Consider the following 22,238-nt stretch of genomic DNA (forward strand, 5'->3'; position numbering starts at 1 on the left):
AGAATGTTGGGCTTCATGGGAGCTGGGGGGCCGTCTGTAGTACAGAATGTGGGACCAGCCCCAGCGCGGCTGTGCTGGAGGATTTGGGGGAGCTTTGGAGAAGCGTTTCAGCTTTGACTGGTGTCACAGAACCACTTTGCTTTTTCTTTTCCAGAAACCCACCAGGCGGGGAAGCCAAGGCACAAAGTCCTAAAGACTGAGGAGAGACTGATTTAAGCTTGTGCTTCTCCAAAGAGAGAGAGTAAGAAACCTGATGTGCGCACACTCACTCGATTGAGCCGCCAAACGGATGGCATCCTCGCTCCCGCGCAGAAACTTCTCTGAGAAAGCCTCCCGGGCTGGGGAGCGCAGAGGAAGGCCCAGCTCCTCACTGGTCAGCCGGATCCCCTTGGCCACCAGGAAACTCTCTCCCAGAGGGAACCAAGAGCTGTTGGAAGCTGAGACAATCTCTTCTGTTTCCTTAATGAACTGCAGTACACGAAGCTTCTCTTCCTCACAGGAGCCAGGACCTAGGGGAATAGAAATATCACAGATGGACTCACTCACCATTTATAGCTCCCTGACCTCCCTGAAGCACGCACACATACATGTGTACACATACACATACCACATACATGCACACATATACACAAGACACATACCACTTATATACACATGCACATATATACACACAGATATATACACAAACATACATACATTACACATACCACAACACACACATACTACACACATACCAGACACCACACATATATACACATACACACACCACACATATACACATATACACACATCACACACATGCACACATACACACAAGTCATGCACCCACCACATATAAACACACCACACATATACACACAAACACATACATACACACACACACTACACACACATACACACACCACACACACATACACATATACACATATACTGGTCTCTGAGCTTCTCAGAGCAGACATCATCCTTTTCATGACTGTGTCACCGTCATACAGCACAGTGCATGCAGTAGGTGGTCCAAAAATAATAATAATATTATGGTCTTTTCTTAGGAAATCAGTTATTGCTTCTTAGGAAACAACTTATTGTTTCATAGTAAAATACACTCTGTTTGACATCAGTAGGGCCTTAAGCAGTTAATGGGGCTGTTACCACTTCAAAAATACACCATTAAGTGAAACTGAAAGATTGAATACCTGCTTAAAAATGAATAAGAGAATAGATTCAGGAAAAGTAAAATTGAAGTTTGAAGGAAAGGAAAACTAGTATTTAAATTCGTACACTATATAGGCAAACTTTGGTGGGCTGATCAATGTATTACTATTTTCAATGACAACTTTATGCATTATATGTATTTTCTCTCTCTCTCAGTAAATAAATACACACACACACACACACACACACACACACACAAAATGTCTATTAAGCGAAAAAAGCAAAATTTCAAACAGGTCAGAGTCGGTAGTGTGGACTCACATTCCTAGAGGTCTGAGCCATCATCCCTGCGTGTGTGTGTGTGTGTGTGTGTGTGTGTGGAAGTTATTGGTCCCTGCACTGTTCACTATCAATTGTATTAATGCAGCTATCATGTATTAAGTACCTCCTATGTACCAGGGCTGGCACTTTACATCTATTAATTCTTATAATTCCCCCAACAGGCCTTTGAGGTAGCTATGTATTACAATTCCCATTTTACAGATGAAACTAAGACTTGGGGGTCACCCTCCTTTAGGTCACACAGTGGTAAATGGCAGAGCCAGGGTACTAGTGTTCTGTCCTCCAGGCCAGTCCTTCTCAAGCTTGTGGATCCATTAGATTCACCCAGAAACACTGAAGAAATGCATATTTTGATTCATCAGGTAGGGCCTGAGATCCTGAATCTTTATTAAGTTCCCAAGGTGATGCTGATGCTGTTAGACCCTACTTTGAGTATCAAGGCTCTGAACCAATGGTCACCAAAATCTTTCTATCACATACCCCTATCAATAAAAAAGCTTGAATATGTACTCCCAAGATATGGGTATTTCTTTGTAAAGTATATGCATGTTCCGCTATAATAATATACCACGTGCAGTCTCCTCAGCTGTTTCAGCTGTTAACACTTAATTGCACAAACAAAAATAGAAATGTGAAAGGAAGTGATGAAACACTGAATACAGATGGAAGGTCTAATATTTTCTCCCTAGTGGATGATCTTGTACACCTGGCTGTCTACTCTACACAGCCTCCTGTTACTCAGTGAAAAAGCCAATTACTCTAAGTCTAGTTCTAATGATCTGCCCAGCAGTCAGACCAAGGTATAATAAGGCTAGTCACTAAAGTTACTAAGTACTTTTGGTTTCAGCAACTCAGGCCCCTAAATTTTCATACAAAGAGGACAAAATGCAATCTCAGAAAATCAAAAATTATAGGAATGTCCCCATGTAAGAGACCCGACCATTGGTATGGAGAATGATTCTATAGATTTCACAAAAATAAATAAGACTTCTTATGTAAGAGTCAGACCAACCTCAGTGTGTTAACTTCAAGATTTCTTTTGCTAGAACTTGACATTTTAATGGAGAATTCTAGTAGTATTATCTCCAGGTTGTTAAAAAAGACAAGGGAATTACTATTCTCATCACATGGTTCTTTCATCCAACATTCTAAAAATCCAGTTGCTGCTAACGTCTAAAATTTGGCTAATATTAAAATAGCCTTATGAATTTTAATATACTCAGAAAGGTTCAAGACAATGTTGACCATTGCAAGGAACAAATTGAGAGATTTCATTGAACTTGAACAGCTATTATATTACCTATAATACTAGCAACTGCTGGTTAGAGAGATTCTGATTTGATAATAACATCGTTGAATCTGTCTGGTTGTTCTTTCAAATTGCTGGCATGGCTATTTGGGAATAAGGAATTTTAAGTGAAAACACAGAGTCAGTTTCATTCTATTTATGCTTCCTATACCGCAAGTTTTGTATGAGTCTACCTGCCACAAAGCTGAACTCAGAGACCTCCATGAGCGGTTCTCCAATTAATCCCTTCATTAAATCCCTCCAAGTCAATTAAAATCACTTTGGGTGGCACTCTCCTGGGGTCCTCAGCACCTAGTAGTGTTTTGTGCAAATAGCAGGGTCACCATGATCCTTGTTGATTAATCAAATGGTGCATCTAACTGATGAGAGGTTACTAAACATTTGCCATAGGAGGACAAGGGCCAGGTCATTTTCACTTTTATAGCCTTCAATGGCTCTAAGAGAGTGCTTTGCACACAGAAGATAACCAGTAAAATCTAAGGCATTGATTTACATAGTCAATTATATGAAAAATTTAAAATATACTATATCAACCTTGCCAATGCCTGACTGTGAGGATGCAGGGAAGTTTCTTCCCATTCATGAGCCTTGGTTTTCTCTGCCATGCATTGAAGGGGTGTGTACCTGGCTGTCTCTAAACTCCATTCTAGCTTTGACACTCAATACCCTCCTATTAAACATCCTTTTAAAAAAAAAGTAAATTCAGCTCTTCACAGGAGTTACTCACATGCTGGGAGCTTGCTTGGCTCAACCCGTGTTCCTTCCAGCTCTTGACCAGCCTCATCCACACACCAGCAGTTCCGCAGGTCGAAGTGTGCCAAGGGAGTGCTGAAGTCTGAGTAGGGCCCTGGGTAGCGGCTGAGCTGGCCGTTCAGGATCTGCCAGAAGATGTAGGGTTCCAGGAGGATATTCTTCCTGGGCTGAGTTAGGTTCCCTTCCAATACCGCTAGTGGGACATCTTGGAGAGAAGGGTATTGTGTCAGCACCGGGAAGATGCCTTGTTGGCCAGCCTCATACAGACTTTGAATAAAGATATGGAAGTTTCCAGAAGCTGCTTCTCTATAGCTCATGATCTTCACTAGCAGCTCGGCAGGGGTCAGGTCTGGGCCATCGTTCTGAGTCCCCCATCGTTGGTACCACTCGAAGACCTGCTCGGGGGGCCCGTCACATTGCACACGTCTCCACTTCCCATTGGCACTGCACTGGGGGATGTAGATGGCAGAGAGGGCAGGTGGCATGCTGACATTGGAGAGCAGGGCTGACACCGTCCTGAGGAAAGCTTGCTCAGCCTGCAACTGACAGGGTGCGGGGCCTGGGGAGGAACAATGAACAGGGGTTTCAGTTTAAGAAATTTAATAAGCTGGACAGACCAAGATGAAACTACTTAACTGTCCAAACTCCAGCAAAAAACCTTATGTGGCCATAGAAATTCCAACAACCTTAAATCTGTAAATGCCATCTAGACAGAGAGCACCCCATGACTAAATCAGCACCATTGAGACCAGCTATTGATAGCACTGCAGCAATGTATGTGGCAGTTCTTTAAGGCCAAACAAATCTCCCAATTCACTCATTAGAATGGTTAACATTATCCAGATGTTCCTGGATAATTTTTGCTTTCAGCAGTTAATTTTGCCATTAACTGAAGTTTGGGATTTTTTTTTTTTTTTTTTTTTTTTACATGTGGGATCTTTTTTTTTTTTTTTTTTTTTTTCTCCAGCTCATTATGGGAGTACAAAAGTTCAGGTTATATATATTGCCCATGCCCCCCATCCCCCCGAGTCTGAGCTTCAAAAATATGGAACACTTCATGAATTTGCGTGTCATCCTTGCGCAGGGGCCATGCTAATCTTCTCTGTATCATTCCAATTTTAGTATATGTGCTGCCGAAGCGAGCACTAACTGAAGTTTAAATTTAGATTTTAGCCACGAGTGGATTCTTGCTACTGCAATGCATTGGGGCAGGGCCTAAAGAGAGACTCTGAGTCTACAGATTGAGTACACAATAGACTCACATTGCTTGGGTTCGCCAGTTACACTTCGAGTTCCAGGAATGGCCTGACCCTCAGCGTCAACACAGTAGCACTCTGAGTTGAAGCACTGGACAGGGAGGAAGTGTCCCTCACTGGTACAAGCAGGGACAAACAAGCTGGACCCAGCAGGCTGGCTACCCATGAGGCTTTGCATGCGAGCTCTTTGCTTTTCACACTCTGTGGGGCACCTCGGTCGTCCTCCTCTGACTCTTGAGCCAGGAAGTTCTTTGCCCCGGGAATCCACACACCAGCACTCTCCAAGGAAGCACTGGACATCCTCATAGCTTCCTTCCATTGAGCATGACGGGACAAATAGTCTTCCAGGTGTCTGCTCACAGGTCTGGGAGCTGAGCACCATGCCCATCACATCACCTAAATCCTTTGCTACCTCTTCTGGCACGGAAACAGCACGCTGCAAGAACAGAAGGAATTCTGGAAGCTCCAGAAGAGAAACAAGAAATTTTAGGGCATTTTGGTTCTCTTGTAAGTTAACTTCAAAGCCAAAGCTGCCCACAATTGGCTTATTCATAGCAACACCCTTCTTAGAGGCTTCAGGACTTTCCGTGGAAGAATTTGAATCCAATCCCACAGAAAGCAGTTGGGCTGGTTCTTCTAGTCTCCTTCTGTTCTGGAAGCCTGGGAGACCAAGTTGCTGGAAAAACTGACTGAAGTTAAATGTGCCTCTTGTGCCAAGGGCTCCAGACATGTTAAACTGGCCAACATTCTCCAAAAATTTCCCTGCAAAGAGGTTTTGCTGGAGTTTCTTTGGGTTGGTAGTAAACTGAAGAGCAAGTCGAGCCAGCTCTCGGGAGGGGAAAAGCACTCGCATGGCTTCTTTGAGGAGACTTTCTGAGGCGGAAAACAGTGGACCCTGCCCTTCCACCATTGGGCGGAGAAGCCCGGAGTCGACAAAGAGCTCCTTGACCGTCAGTGGGCAGGATGTGGCAAACCTGGCTCCTCTCCGAGAGCCTCGTCCTTCCTCAGAAGAGAACAGATCTTGCTGGCTGAAGTAGCCTGAGGTCCCAAAGTAGAGTCTGGACAAGGCCTGCCGCCTTTCAGAGGCACAAGATTGGTCTTCAGCTGCACGAAACAAAGCCAAACAGGAAAAGTGACATTAACATCGTAAGCAGTCCTGAGACAACCCTTCGGATCTTTCCAGTGGTAAGATGCTAACTCAGTTCAATCAAGGACACCTACACTGGGGACTAATTCCTTCTCTGCATCCTTTTATTTTTTCCTTTCCCTCGAAGCCGCCTTGTGGGGGCCATATTTAGAGGCGTGACTATTCCCCATGACATCCCTCAGCTTTCATTAGAGGTTGACTCTATCTAAAGCAAGTCTCACAGATACTGGCCTACTTTCCAAAAATCTGACCACATTCGCCAACTGTACTGGGTTGAATAGTGTCCCTCCCCTCAAGTTCATGTCTACCTGGAACCTCAGAATGTGACCTATTTAGAAACAGGATCTTTGCAGATGGAATCAAGTGAAAATGATGTCATACTGGATTGGGGTGAGCTCTAAATCCAGGGCCTGGTGTCCTTATTAGAAGATCATGTAAAGACACAGAGAGACACACAAGGAAGAGGCCATGTGAGGACGGAGGCACAGATTGGAGTGACACAGCCACAAGCCCAGGAACACCAGGGATTGCCAGCAGCCACCAGAAGCTAGGAACGGGCAAGAAGGATCCTTCCCTAGAGACTTTGGGGGAGAATGGTCCTGCCAACACCTGGTGTTCAGACTTGCAGCCTCCAGAACTGTGAGAGAATAAATTTCTGCTGTTTTAAGCTACCTAGTTTGTGGTGATTTGCTATGGCAGCCTAGGAAAATAGTATGCCAACAAATTCCTATTTGTATGTAATGAAATGTTGTTTAAAATTATTCCCTTATTGAAATTTTTAATGGTCTATAATGCACCACTATATGCTTTCCATGTGACTGCCTAATTCCTCCCCATGGATAGTCTTGTCCAGGCTAGCTATGGTTTCCTTGAGGATAAGAACCATACTTTAGATGCTATTGGTGTTTCCCATAGTAAGGAATATTTTCCTCTATTATAACATAATATTTCCTATAATATAATACAATAGTGCCCAGCAAACACACTTAGCACATTCTTCTGGGCTTCTTGATCTTTCCTTGAAATTGCTAATTAAACAGTGATCAATTCAGTGAACTCCATGCATGGTCAGGTCATTCTGTCTGAACAGCCCAGGTTGACCGTAATCACATTAAAGAAAAAATATATAAAATTCAAATGCCAAGTGAAAGCCTCAGTCACATAGGTAGAAGTAAGTAAGCTGCTTTTTTCTCCATAAAATCACAAATCTTAGAGGACCTTTTAAACCACTCAACCCACCCCCAACTTTTAAAATAATTTTTTCTTCTTGATGCACATGGATGCCAAAGAGGAAGTCAGCCAATTTCCTTCTGTAACCAGGCAACAGAGAAAGAACTGGAAAATGTGGTGAGAAGTGGGGGGAAAGAAGACCGGCAACATCAGAGCCTGTAGCACATCCCCCACCAAGGCCATGGCCTCCTCTAATGGCTATTACAGGAAGGTATGGAAGGAGTAAAGTTCACCGCTTATTCTCTTTCCAAATTCATAGCTTATCCCTTCCATCCATTTGTTATGTGGTGTTACCAAGGCAAAGAAATTCAGATATCATTTCCATGTGGCATTTTTTCCACAGAAATAGGACTGACATGCCAGAGAGGAAAAGTAAAAATATATGAACCATCCATCGATAGAGCTATTTATTGTTTTTCATTTGGAAAGCCATAGTGCTTCATTTCCTCCTGGAAGTTAAAGGGCACCACACTCTCTAGGTTTTGATAGAACTGAAATGTGATTGTAAGTATTAATACCTTCAAGGCAGGACCTCCAAATTTTCATTTTCAACATTCTCATGCTCAGCAGATAGAGCACTACCAAACACCACATAGAATATTTAAAATGTTAGGTTGAAGAAATGGAGTGACTTAACAGGAATTATTGAGCAAATGTTAATACATATCTATTTTGAAGCTACAAAAAACCCTGCATTCTTCTTCACTGTTGCAAACCTTTCTGAATCTGCATGGCTTACCCAAGTCGGAAGCCTGTGAGTGCTCCTGGATTCTTGTCCCTCCCTCTTCGCTAACATCCCTCAAACTCCCACTGGGAAGATCAAATGGGGTCTTGCTGGAATGCCTAGTGATAGTTCTCACTATCTGCCACTACTTCTGCTTTAGGATTGGTGCCCATACTGTGTTGAATAGTGTCCCCCCAAAATTCATGTTCTTCCCAGAACCACAGAACGTAACCTTATTTGGCAAAAGAGTTGTTGTAGATGAGAGTAGTTAAGATGAGGTCGTGCTGGTTTAGGTGGGCCCTTAATCAACGTGACTGCTCTTCTTATAAGTAGAGATGCAGAGACACAGAGACAGGTGCAAAGGGAAGACAGCCATTGTCGATGCTGCCACAAGCCAAAGAATGCCACCAGTTGCTGGCACCCACCATGAGCTAGAAAGAGGCAGGAAAGGATCCTCCCCCAGAGCCTGCAGAGAGAGTGTGTCCCTGCTGACACCTTGATTTTGGAGTTCCAGCCTCCAGAACAGTGAGACAATAGATTCCTGTTGTTCTAAGCTACCCAGTTTGTGGTGATGTACTGCAGCAGCCCTAGAAAACTAATGTAGACCCCATCGTCTTGGTTCAAAACATTGCAGTGACCTTCTAATTAGCCCCATTGCCTCCAGTCTAATGTTCCCTTTGGCCCTTCCTCCAGAATTTGTCTTACACACAAAAGCTATCACAACACTCTCCAGCTTAAACCTCTCCATGTCTTCACTCCAGGATGAAGATCTCACACCTTTGTTATGACAAGAAAGACCTCACCAACTTACTACTGCCTTTCCCACAAAATTTTTTTCTCTATCCTTCTTGCAGATCCAGTGATCATTAGCCTATCCATGCCTATTATTCCTGTCCTTATAATTTTGCTTCTCCTGCTTTCTCTATAGAAAACACCTTTCCTTACTTTCCTCCTTCAGGAAACATCTTCACTGTGGAAAACTCTGATCAAGTGTCACCTCTTCCACGAAGTCTTCCTAAATGCCTCCTGCTCACACATGCTGCAAGATAGAACAGACCATCTCCTATCCTACAACTATGCTCCTTTAGTTACCTGTGCACACTTCTCTCACGGCACCTGGAAACTTAATTCTCTTCTCTTTTTCTTCACTTGTGAGCCCCCCAATATTCCTTGAGCTCCCTGAGAAAGCAACTACATCTGACACAAGATAAGAAACATGTTGGAAGTTGATGACAAACTGGTTTTCAGTCACGTTGCACTTGAAGGGTCTGTGGAGCAGTCAGTAGGCAGTTGAATTAATGGGGTCGAGAAAAGTTGGTCTGGGGGACAGTTACAGTAGTATGATCTGAGGAGACCAAAAGAGGAAGCCCCCTGAGAGGAAACCCACCACAAGATGGCGGCTCCCCTTGCTGCCGGGTTCCCTGGATCTCTTTTCCCCGGGCGTCCACACACCAGCACGGCCCTTCCTTCTGGCACTGCACCGCCTGGTAGTCCCCATCTCGGCGGCAGCTTGGAACATGGGGGTGACCAAAGCTGGTTGCTGCAAACCGCTCCACTTCACATTTTGTGGGGCCTAGAAGAAATCCACGCAGGAGAGGAGACGGCAGTGTGTAAGCAATGCTTCACATGTTTACAGCATGTATTGCTGTTTGCTGCTAAGATTTTTTTTTTTTTTTTAATATCTGCACTCACTTTGATGGAACAGCCAAATGTAGCCACTTTAAAACCCAAGTGGTTTCCCTCAGCAGAAACACACACATCTGTTGGCAGTTTGTTACTTACATCGGAATCTGCCGGAGATGACTAATTGAACTGCTAGGAACCGTCTCTGCAGGATCCGGTACAGGGTGGTTTCAGTGAAGGTGGAAGCAAGGTCCAGGCCAGCAAAAATGGTGTCATAAATTTCATCCAGTAACAACTCCACACCTGAGCAAAGACAGCAAGCATTTCAGGGATGGCCTCATTTAGAAAGGAAGCCCTGACATTGCAGTGCAAACAGATACTAAGAGGGACAGAGCCTTCACCAACATCATTATGCATCAGGTCTGAATAATACTTTAATAGTTTCCACAGTCAGGACAGGTGTGTATGGTTGTGCAGGTTGTTCACAGCACAAAGGAGCACTGCCTAGAGAATAAGAGATTGAAATCCATACTGTGTTCCACTCACCAACCTCAGAGCTGCATCTGCCTGGGGTGGGGGTGTGTGTGCCACTTTCCAGTAAGCACAAAGGCACCATTTGGGCCAGCTGCATTCAAAGTACTACAGAAGAAAGTTTGCTAAGACTGCATCCTCTTCAATACCCACAGTGGCTTCGCAGGGGAGCGGCGGTCATTACTAGTTCTGCTTTATGAGCAATGATATCAGGCTCTGGCACCTGATGAATTGCTCTCCCTCCCTTCAGATTGCCTGAGGTGTGCTCACTCACCTGTCTCAGCCAGTTCCCGCCCTTGGCTGTCAGCACAGTGACAATACCCAGACACCTCGGGGAACCTTCTCCGGAAGGAGCTGAAGGTCACAAATGCATCTGGAAACCTGAGAGAGAATGAGATTTATGATCACCATTTTATAAAAGACAAATCATCACTAGCTCTTCCTGTAGCAATAAATGTGGCCAAGTCCACACCGAGGGAAAAGGAATGTCTGCTTTTTTATCTCCTGACAGTTGCGCCATGCCTCCTTCAGTAAATGCATTTCTTTTCTAAATTAGTTTTGCCTGGCTGGAACCAGGCTGGACCTTATAAAATAAAGCTGTGCTTAGCTGTCACCTACTAATTAGCTGTTTGCCTCACTTATGGCATTTGACCAGTTTATCCCACGCATGTGTTTCACAGGGCCAGGCAGAAAACAAGTCATGAACATTGCATTAACTGGCTACTTTACTGGACTATAGCTCTAGAGACTCAGGGCCAAGTTTGCTTTGCAAACATATGGTACATTGTAGATGATCTCATTTTGGAAGATCAAATGACTTCAGGGCCCTTTACAACTTTTCAAGAGCTTGAAAAGGAGCCAGATCCCACCATAGGAAATCCATAAGAAGGAAATTTTCCAGTTCTATAGTTGAAAAAACATGAATCAATATGACATCACTAACAAGGGCCATCCATCCCTTTCTGTAAATCGAGGAAAGAAATTCCCTAATCATGTCTGGCTTGGCAATTGCTGTAAGGCGCTCATCAGCTGGGTTCCCCATCCTGGAAATAACAGAAAAAACTAAGGTATGAAGAGCCATGTTTTAGTTCTTCCCCTGTGCGATGATTTACAACCAGTGAGGAATTTTTCATCTTTGTACAACACTGAGAGATTTGTTTTCATGCCCTATATAGCTGTACATGAGGTCCAAGCATAGTATGTTTCTACCTACATCTTGAAATATATCCCCACACAATGTTAGCGAAAATAGCATCTCTCTGCACTGACAGGTCTATTGCTGTGTAATCTATTCTAGCAAAATATTGAAAACAACCTTAATATCCAATGATGGAAAAATTAAGAAGTCAATTATAGTAAATCTCCTAAATGGAATAAAATGCTACAGTTGAGGATGATACTTCTAAACACTAGCCAAAAGGGAGCATGTATAACATTATATAAAAACACTAGACTATAAAATGGAATACATACGCTGCAGTTACCACTATGTAAATGAGCTGGTGTTGGAAGACAACGTATGTCAGAGTAACTGCTCAGACCCCGAACATGTGGGTGCAACAAGTATTAGTTAATTTGAATATAAATGAATATGCAAAACAAAATCTATGAAAGCACTATAGGATATGGATAAGGGTTTTCTTTCCATGTTGTTGGTCTATTATTGTGTGTATCTGGGTTAAATAAAGAATGTTATAGAAAGTGAATTGCATAATAGAAGTTAAAAACCCACTTTGCCTAGTTGCCACTGACAGGGGGTGTATAATAAAAGTTCATTCACTGAAACCTGGGATAATTCAATTCTGAAAGTGTTGATAAGAGTATAATAATCACCTCCATTTATTGAGCACTACTTTGTAAAAAAATGTCTGCAAAATATTTAATAGACATTGACTCATTTAATCCACTTAACACTTCTAAAAAAAGGAGTGTTAGAGATTAAGGTGAGGTATGTGGGCCACTATCTTCAACTAGTGGTGAAAACTCAGGTTCCAGCCCTGGTCTTACCCCCATGGAAACCTCTCTCTACCAGTGGTGCTATTCAGTGTGTGTTTGGCTGAACTTGGTTCCTGCCCCACACCCTGCAAGGGCTGTGACTCTGCTCCATCACTGTGCTCTGTATGCCAAGCACTGAGCTTTTCCTGGCATCTGATAGATGCTAATGACACAGGTGCTGGCCTGAGTTGGCTTCTGAACCCCATTCCAGTGTGAGGCACAAGAAGTTGAAATAACTCTAGTCCCATTATCTGTGATTCAACCCAGAGGCCCACTTCAGTGTCCTGGGCAGACATAACTTCTAGGGTCTCTGAGGTGTCTTCATCTACCACTTTATGGTCAGAGTCCCTGTCCTGTGGTTTCTGGCCTTATAAACTGCCCAGTACCCAGACCTACTTTTTGCATGGACCTCACTCTTGCTCTCCCCCTTCCTGCATATTGGAGATGGCCCTGGCTTCAGCTGGAGAGAGGGTCCTTCCCGCTCCTAGTAAGACCATCCTAAGGCCAGCTGCTGCCGCCTAGACTCTCTAGGGCTGTCCCCTGTTGACCTCTGGGGCCAACACCCTGTGCTGCCATCTTTAATCCCTCTTGCTTATTTTGTGTGTGGTGAGAAGAGCTAATATGAGTGTCATTATTAATTACTACTCATAAAAATAATAACAGGTGATATGTATTGAACCATCAGACACTACTCCCAACACTCTCCATATTTTACCTCATTTAATTCTCATAACAACCCTTTAAAAATTTCCATTTCACAAGTGAGATTCTGAGTGGTGACATGATTGGGTCAAAATCACCCAGCCAAGACCAGGAGCCAGGTATCCTGAATTCACTTCCAGTGCAACGCAGGGGGCTGGAAGGTGAGACCACCACTTCAACAGAGCCCAGTCCTTTGGGGGCCCTGCCCTGCAATCAACAGTGAGTTCAAGCTCTAAATCTTCCTGATTTCCTATGTTCCCACAATTCAATTTGATACAATCTGATTTTTGTGGCTAATTTCTGACATAACATCACCATCTATGAATTTTGGATTTTTCCTCCAGCATAACAATTAGCACTGTTATAATGTTTAGTTGTCACTTTTGCTGTTGTCTTTGGTGATTTGCTGTCACCAGGGCACAGGGCTTCTGCCGTGCTGTCAACCTTCTCCGTATTAGATCCCTACCCCATGTCAATCAAGGAAAGTCAAACCTTGAAACCCAACTGAAAGTCCTGAAGAAAGCGAGACAGCCTGACTCCATCCTCATACCTGGGCCAGCGGGGTTTGTAACCTATCATATGGCCAAAGAATGCTCCCAAAGGAGGTGAGTTTCAGTGTGATTCTAAAGCCAAGAATGGCAATTTGACCAGGAGCAAATGGAGAAGTGAACAACGTGTCTAGAAGAGTGATTAACGTGCCTCCAACTTCAAGGTGGAGACGGGAAAACTGAGAGACTGGCAGTCACAGAGGGAGGTACGAGTCTGGTAGAAAATGCCAGGACCCAAGATCTCAGTCACTGAAATACAGCACATGAAAACGCTGTGCCCGTCGCTTCTCACAGGCCCCAGCCTTAAGAAACTGACACTCCTGTTGGCAGCAGGAAATTGTCACGTCATGTAGGCCCCTTTATGAGGACCAGAGGAACAAAGTCTCCTTCATCTTCAATAGAAGAAAAAGTTGTGTTCCCCTGAGAAACCAGCTTATTTTCATCTGGTAGAAACCAAATAACTTAGACTATTTTCTCTTTTCTGTGGTCATATAGGTAGCTCAGAGACAAACACACAGCCTCACACAGCTGTTATAACTTCATAGAATGGTTGATGTGGGCCTACCGTGGCCCTGCCTGGTTCTTATTTTCTACCCTTATTTTGCCTTGCTCATGAATTCCTCTAATTTCCACATTTATCCTGCTCTGGGAAAATGAGAAGAAAGAAGGAACATAAAATCAATGCAATATTTAATAAAAATAAAACATGGTATGTATTTTATCTAGTGGAAAAGGATGCTTGCTTTTTGTTGAATAAAAAGCAAACTCTCAGGGTGATCATAGAAGAGTCCTCAAGAAAGAAAATGCTAGTGGAGGGGCAGGTGACAGCGTTTCTGAGCTTGCACCCAGCCTGCAAGCAGGGAAATTCCCGACAAGACTGTGAAGCCCTGGTCCCCCCCCCAGCATCTGGTCTTGCTCATGTGCAGAGCAGGATTCGTGTCTCTGGGCTCAGTCAGATCCTCTAGCATCTCCATGGGCAGTCCCTCCAGAAATCTAATCGTTGATTAATAAATTAGCCATGTATTTGATTTTCTCCTGCACTGGAGTGTGTACTCCTTTGTGGAGGGGCCGTAGCCTAGCATAATACCTGATTTCTCCATACAGTCCCTTCTATGTTCCACCTACAATGCGCCTTCACCATGTATTATGATGCATCTGACCCTTCCCACGGGACAATCTGGGTAGCATGGGTGACTAAGGGGTTTGCGGTGAGACTGTTTACTAAAAAGTTTGAGTGAGTTTAGTCACTAAGGACAAGGGTTGATAAAGAAGCCAATTAACTGAATTTTAACTCAGATCACTAAAGTCTTTAGTAATGACAACAGTCCTGCTTGAAGGCTCCGAAGACTTTTACCTATAATCTGCTTGGGCAAAACCTGCGGCCGGAGATGGGACATGAGTCAGAAAGGACGAGCAAAGCCTATTCCCCATCACGACATGGTACTTTAAAAGTCACTAGCCAAATAGGTGTAGTGAGCAGTGGTGTTCTTCAAGGGCACAAGGACCTACTTCAAATGCACAAGCTCTATGGCCAAGTTCAAGTGCAAATCATCACCCAGCACATTAAGAACTCACAACAGGTTGGCAAATGAGCTTCCCAGAGGCTTTCAGCCCAGGGAAGCAAGTTAACTGCCTTCAGCCACTTCCCCCTTTGAGTGTCTCAAAGAAAGACCCTCAGATTCAACATTCCAAAACCAACTTTGCAGCTTTTCCTTTCCAAACTCTCCTCGACTATCCATCTAGAACTGACATGGGAGTCATCCTTGGCTCTCCCCTGCCCTCATCCTCCATATTTATTCCTTCACTAAGCTCTGTGGGTTCCACCTGGTAAATAATTCTCCCACCTCTCAGCGGTCCTCTCCATCACCTACTGCACATCACTGTCTCTCACCTAGACTAGCCTCCCAGTACCCACTCACTCTGCTCCTCCCCCACCACACTCCATTCTTTCTGAAATCCAAGACTGAGGGTGATTAGGATATACCTTATCCCCATCCCAGGCTTAAAATGCTTGGTGCAATATTGGGGAATTACCTACACTAAACAGTTACTCTTTGATTACCTGAAATTCAAATGTAACTGGCTGTCCCGTATTTTATCTGGCAACCCCAGGTGCTAAGCTTAGACTCTTCACGTGGCTCAGTCCATTTTGCCCAGAAGAGTCACTGGGCCTGAGACCAGCCAGGTCTACATAAGCATCAGAAAATCCCTGATTACAGCTGGGCTTCCAGTAACCAACCATCCAACCCTTCCCATGACCTTCCTAAGCCAGAATTTGCTCTTAGACATGCTTGCTTACAAAAAAGAAAAAAGGATCCCATTTCAGGAGTCAATTTTTGTGTGTTTGTTTTAAACAATGGATGCTTAGTGCTAAACTTTTGCATTTAACTCGACTGCCCTCTGGTGGAAGTAGCTGTGAATTGTGCCTCAACCTCAACATGGCACCTGAAAAAGTTCTTAGATACTATTCTGTAAGTATCAATTGTAGACCTACTAGGTGCAAGCTCTGTACTATACACTGTGTGGCAACAAAGATGAATCACAGTAGTGTGGTCTAGTAAAAGGAGCCAGACAGCTCTAGCACCCACTAACTAAGCTTCCTAGGGTGAGTTCCTTAACCTCTGTGTTTCAGAGTCCTCATATTTATACTAGAGACTATAATTATCGAATTATTTCTGTAAGTATTAAAGTAAATAAAAGGATGTAAAATTCCTTGTATATGGTAAGCACTCAGCTGAACTCAAACTGAGAAAATATCAGTTTGCTTCGATGAGCATTAAGTGAATCTGGCCGTTGGAGATTTATATGTGTTCACAGGCAGGCCATTCTCTAGGCCTGAGGTGCAGGGGCAGAATCTAACCTACAACCTACATTTGCCAAAACTGGACAATATATGAGAATTCCCTACAGATGTAGAATAATTTATAATTTTGTCACTTTGCAACGGTTTCATGGATGGGATCTCATTGGATCTTCACTATGACCTAATGAGGAAACATTGTCCTCTATTTCCTAGATGGGAACACTGAGGGTCTGAGAAAGTAAGTGGCCAGGCCACCACACTAAGTAGTGGCAGAGGCAGAATGCAGGTCACAAAGGTAAGTGGTACAGGACCGGGAAGGTAATGTGGATGGGTGGAATGGGTAGAGGTATGACAACAGAGCACAAAGAGACCCGGAGCACAGATGAGTGTGCCCTTGGTCCAAAAAGGGCAGTGCAAGCCCAGTTTCTTGGTGCCATGGGTGAATGCACACAGCCTCCCACCCTTGTTCTTTGAAATCAGGAATTCAGAATTTAGCATTTTAGGTTAAACATATAAAACTGCACATGTCCAACTACTTTTTTATCTACAAAAAATAAGAATTTCATAGGGTATAACCTAATAAAAGGTCCCAGTTTTAAAAATGTTATGCAGCTCAAACAAAACCTGTCTAAGGAACAGATCCTGTGTACAGGCTGCTAGTCTGAGACTCCTCCTGGCACAGCCCATGAGAATTTCCTCTCTCACATGGGGAAAGAAACTCTAGTTGTTTTAGAAGCCAGCCACACAGAGGCTCAAGCTGTCCAAGAGAATTATATGAGCATTTGTAGACTAGTATTCTTATTTCTGTTTACTCAGAATGGTTCAATTACATCCGAAGTCTGCATGAGCCCTTTACAATAATCAAGTGGGCCTCTTGGATAACCAGAAGCTACCCAGCTATTGGTGCCAAGATCTTTAATGCAGCTCCCTTTCTAAATACGCTATTCAAATCTTTAAAGTTATTTATAAGTGTACACATACACACAGTTTACAAAACTTCATAAATATGATGACATCGATGCTTCTGGAGTGCTGTCTTTTGTCCCTTTCTGCTGACCCCTTTCTGCCCACTCTTCCTTCTGCAGAACAACCCTGACCCTCGAAGCAGCCCATCACAATGACGCAGTATGTGCCACTTCACATTGGCCTTGGAGCCCACTTAGTCCTGTGCAGACACCAGCATCATCATATAATTGTATAGGCATATATAAAGGATATTTTCACTTGTTTGTTCTTTAAAAAGTAAATCATATTATATTGTATGATTTGTATCTTGAATCATATTATCATAATATACTGTGGAATCCTCTCCAAGTCAACTGTTCTAGCTCTAATGCATTCTTTTTAATGGATACATAAATATTTATGGCAATACACATTTATTCAGTTATCCACCTTTTCACAGTCACTTTGTTCCCCAGTTTTATGCTACAGTGAAAAACGATGCAGTAAACACCCGCATACATATGTCTTCACATTGTGGTATTTTACATTTCCATGGCTGGCTGGGCCAGAGGGTACCCATATTTTTAATTTAATAGCAATAGCCAGTTTGCTTTGTTAAAAATGCTGCAGTAATTCAGATGCCCAGCAGCAGCATATGAGAGTAAGGCAGCTCCTAATTTTTCACCGTGCTGTGTGTTTGACACACACAAGCCCCCAGCTCAACATGTGAGCTTTGCAGCCTGGGTCCCCTCACCTGTTGTAGTTATGGACCAGATCAAAGATCATCATGTCCGTGGTGTTGACAAATTTGCACTGGACAGGCAGAAACTCTCCATCTGCAGAACACTGGGGTGGCGACTTGTCCCCTACCCCATGGAGAAGACGGCGGTTTCTTATTTCACAGCTCCTTGGACCTAAACATTTTAATGAAAAAAATTTAAATTCTTCTCTATGAGTGGGTGCACACGTTTCTGCAGTCAAGCTGTATACACAGTCATGCATCGCTTAACAACAGGGATACGCTCTGAGAAATGCATCATTAGGCAATTTCATCATTGTGTGAACATCGTAGAGTGTACCTAGGTGGTGCAGCCTACTACACACCCAGGCTATGCGGTATAGCCGATTCCTCCTAGACTACACACCTGTATAGCATGTTACTGTACTGAGTGCTGTAGGCAGCTGTAACACAATGGTAAGTATTTGTGCATCTAAACATAGAAAAGGGACAGTAAAAGTATTCTGAAAGATTAAAAAAAAAAAACAGGTACACCTGTATAGGGCACTGAAGATGAATGGAGCCTGCAGGACTGGAAGTTGCTCTGGGTGGGTCAGTGAGTGAGTGGTTGGTGAATGTGAAGGCCTAGGACATTGCTGTACAGTACTGCAGATTTTATAAATGTTGTATACTTAGGCTGCATTAAATTTATAAAAAATATTTTTCTTTCTTCAATAATAAATTAACTTTAGCTTATTGCAACTTTTTTACTCTATAAACTTATTCTAACCTTCTGACTCTTTTATAATAACACTTAGCTTAAAACATAAACATTTTACAGCTTTACAAAAATACTTTATATCCTTATTTTACAAGCTTTTTTCTATTTTTCTATTTTTTATTTATTTACTTTTTAAACTCTTTTGTTAAAAACTAAGACTCAAACACACACCCCCGTGTGTGGCCGACTCAGGTCAGGATCATCAAGACATCACTAGGCCGCATGAATCTTTCAGCTTCACGTAAATCTTATGGGACCACCGTCACACAGTTAGAGGCCCAAACAGTGACTAAGGTCTGTAACAGGAGACTTGCAAATGCTCATTTAAATCCTGCTTATGCATCCAATGATCAGCCAGCGTGTGTGGATTGTCTACCAAACGGAAATATTAGAAGTAATAAAACCTTCCGTCAGAATGTTTTCATTTTCCCCATCCAGGGGCCAAGCTCTCTGCCCATGTTGTCAGGGGGCCCTGAATGCTTTGATTTACACAGTGAGGGAGGCTGCGCCCCCTCCCCTCCTCTCAGGGCAGGTGCTCGGTGAAACTCACATCTTCTCGGCCTGCCCCGCTGGCGGGTCCCATACACCTCCATGCCCTCCGCGTCCACACACCAGCACTGCTCCCGCCGCACGTCACACTGGACCGGCGTGTACTCCCCCGAATCCCGACACTGAGGGAGGTAGGACGTGGCTGTGCTGTTAAGGTAGCCGCTCAACAGGATCTGCTGTTTCTGCAGCTGACAAAATGACAGACCTGTGGGTACAAAGAGGAGTGTCAGGTGGTGCCGCCAGGAAACTTCCAGGGGGCTGAACTGGAAGAGACTAGTGCTCCCTCCCCAAGGGACACAGCTAAGAGGGAAATGACCAGCCTGAAGACACTCAGTGAGTTGGTGGCAGTCTCAGGCCTTGCGTTCAGACTGTTCTAGCACCTCATGGACTGAGTCAGAGAAGGGCAGATGTCACTGTGCCATGTCATCAGCCATACACCCCACGGCCTGGCACTGCAGAGGGTAGGTGGGAACAGAGCCCAGGCCTTGCCTTCCCAGAGCTTGTCCATATCCAGACTTTTGCACGTGCTCGCTGCATAACCCGGGGAAGCTGCTGCACTGTGCGAGCCTCGCTCTCCTCTGCAGAGTCGAGATACAGCTGCCTGCCTCCCGGTGCACGAGAGTTAGGGATGTGCACTGCCATAGTTTGGATATTTGCCCCCTCCAAATCTCATATTGAAATTTGGTCCCCAATGTTGGAGGTGAGCTCTAATGAGAGGTGTTTGGGTCATGGGGACGGATCCTTCATGAATAGATGGATGCCCTCCCTCAGGGGCTAGTGAGGTCTCTATCAGCTCCCAGGACAGGTGGTTGTTAAAAAGAGCCTGGCAGCTCCCCCTGTCTCTCTTGTTTCCTCTCCTTCCGTGTGATGTGCACATGTCAGCTCCCCTTCGCCTTCCTCGGTGAGTGGAAGCAGCCCGAGTCCCCCGCCAGGAGCAGATGCTGGTGCCCGTACTTCTCATACAGCCTGCAGAGCCGTGAGCCAAGTAAACCTCCTTTCTTTATGCATTTCTAAGCCTCAAGTATTCCTTTATAGCAACACAAAGAACTAAGACGTTAACAGCGATTGTGCCTGTTGAATATCTACCATGTGCCTGGTGTTTACGTGGGTTTTGAATCCTCACAATGTCACTATGAGGCAGAACCTATACTCATGTCACAGAGGAGGAACTGTAGCCCAGTGAGGGTGCATGACAGCCACATCCATGCAGCAGGAGAGTGTGGAGAGCCAGCCTGAGTCCTTGACAGCCACGCCGGCCACATAAAACCAGGCCCAAAACCAAGCTTTTACCCATTAAAGGATAGCTTTGGTTTTAGGCTCAATTTCATCATTTTAAGGTGATTGGCTTAAGCTGACCTTTGTTTTAGGGTTATGTCATGCTTTAAATAGGGACGGTGTTTCTTTGACTACTCACCATAATAATTATTGTAACTGGATAGTTTTACCCAAGTCCGAAATGTTAGAAACTCCTCACACTACAGGTGAGAAAGCATTTCCTGTTTCCATGGCCACTGTCTGATTTCAGGGGACTCTAATGTCTATTCACCACTGTTTTCTCAGCACCAGGCATAGCACCTGGCACACGGAAGGGACTTGGTAGCTATTTGCTGCACAAATAACTCTATCATCTTATTTGATTTTGACAGAGGTCCTGTAGGAAATAGGGCCTTGCCTGGTCTTTAAGGACCATTCTCATTCAAAGAGGAGGAGTCAGCCGCCCAGGGGAGACTTGACTGTCACCCACCCAAGCCCAGTGCTCATTTCCTGATGAGTCATCCTAGCAAGGCCCCTCCTGTCCCAGCTGGTGCCCCCTTCACACTTACAAGCCACTGGCCGTCCGGGCCGTCTGCTGCCCGGGACCTCCGTGCCGTCAGCACCCGAGCACCAGCAGGAGTGGCCGTCGTTTTGGCACTGGACAGTCCTGAGGAGGAGAGACACACCAGGTGACACTGTGATGGGTTCCCAAAGCCACACCCTGGCTCCAGCCCAGGTCACCTTCCTTCTTCCTTTCCATTCTTCCAAGCTTTAGCTCATTTAAACTGAACATAGAGTGGGGTGATGGGGGCAGCTGACTTAGAAAGGAAAGACAGGATTTTCCTGCCTGGCCGACACCTGCACCTCCTCCTGCCTCGGCCACTCAGCCTGCCAGCCCCGAAGCAAGTACCCCACCTGGAACGCACAGCTTCAGCCACATCTACCGAGTGCCCTTGGTGGTTATGAGGCTGCAGGGGGTAAAGGCAGTGTCCTCATTATGAGCATAGGGTGTGGGGGACCCAGCGAGGCCATGGGCAGCAGGTTATATTGGGAGGCACGTGGGCGTGGATCAGGCCAGGCCATGGAGTTGGTTCCCCAGGGGAAGTGATGGCTGCACTGAGACCTGCGGGATGGTCAGGGGGTGTACGAAGGAAAAGGGGTTCCAGGTAAAAGGAACAGCATATGCAAAGCCTCTTGAGGGCTGGGCAGGCTTGACACCACAAGTGGCTGGAATGAGAGACAGGAGACTAGGAACCTAAATAAGGCTGTCGAAAGTGAGACACCCTCCTTAGCTCCTTCCTTGCTTCTCCCGAATCTCCAGAGATCCAAGCAGGGACTGGACAAGCAGCATCTCTTTGCGCTCCTGGGAGGTCGGGCATATTAAGAGTGCATATAAGATGGCGGGGTGGTGTGAGGGGGTGTGTTTCTCGGATGTTTCCCAGAACAGTCATAAAGACGGAGTTCCCCCTGGAATAGCACGGGGAAATTTCCACTGAAGGCACATTACCAAGGATTCTTATCTATCCTCCAGGGAAGAGTTGTTTAGATTATCACCACACTTTCTGCAGAGTCTCAGGACCCAAGTTTGTGTTAGGGCAGCTGGGAAACCCCTTTCAGAGAGGAGCTCACTGAGGAGCCAGCAGCCCAGCGGCCCGGAGAGCTGGCTGGGCAGGGTGGGAGGCAGCAGACCGGAAAGGCCGCCAGCCCCTGCCTCCCTCCGCCCCAACTTTTCAAGAGGATACTAAGGAGAGGGGAGTTGCCAGGGCACAGGCTATTTGACCACTCCCCCATCATATATGTCTTTTATTAAAGCAATCACAATCACGGTAACAGTGCTGGCAGGAAGAGAAGGCAGGGCAGTGGGCGGTGGGCAGGG

The 22,238-nt window shown here is 44.9% G+C and overlaps 1 protein-coding gene and 1 non-coding gene across 2 annotated transcripts in view; both read right to left on the bottom strand.

The window, feature by feature from the left end:
- Window positions 1-22,238, bottom strand: part of TG (thyroglobulin) — a 243,690-nt gene that overhangs the window by 220,043 nt on the left and 1,409 nt on the right. The window contains exons 3-11 of the mRNA XM_069465395.1: window positions 20,932-21,029; window positions 19,110-19,313; window positions 17,815-17,974; window positions 10,342-10,448; window positions 9,696-9,839; window positions 9,301-9,486; window positions 4,819-5,916; window positions 3,531-4,115; window positions 270-509 (exon numbers count right to left, since the gene is read on the bottom strand). Of these exons, the coding sequence (XP_069321496.1) occupies window positions 270-509; window positions 3,531-4,115; window positions 4,819-5,916; window positions 9,301-9,486; window positions 9,696-9,839; window positions 10,342-10,448; window positions 17,815-17,974; window positions 19,110-19,313; window positions 20,932-21,029 (2,822 nt within the window). The remainder of the gene's footprint in view (window positions 1-269; window positions 510-3,530; window positions 4,116-4,818; window positions 5,917-9,300; window positions 9,487-9,695; window positions 9,840-10,341; window positions 10,449-17,814; window positions 17,975-19,109; window positions 19,314-20,931; window positions 21,030-22,238) is intronic.
- Window positions 4,596-4,702, bottom strand: LOC138382038 (U6 spliceosomal RNA). The gene has a single exon (XR_011233216.1). It is a non-coding gene; the product is annotated as a U6 spliceosomal RNA (small nuclear RNA).

Source organism: Eulemur rufifrons, chromosome 3 (genome assembly GCF_041146395.1).
Source record: "Eulemur rufifrons isolate Redbay chromosome 3, OSU_ERuf_1, whole genome shotgun sequence".
In the NCBI taxonomy this organism is placed as follows: domain Eukaryota; kingdom Metazoa; phylum Chordata; class Mammalia; order Primates; family Lemuridae; genus Eulemur; species Eulemur rufifrons.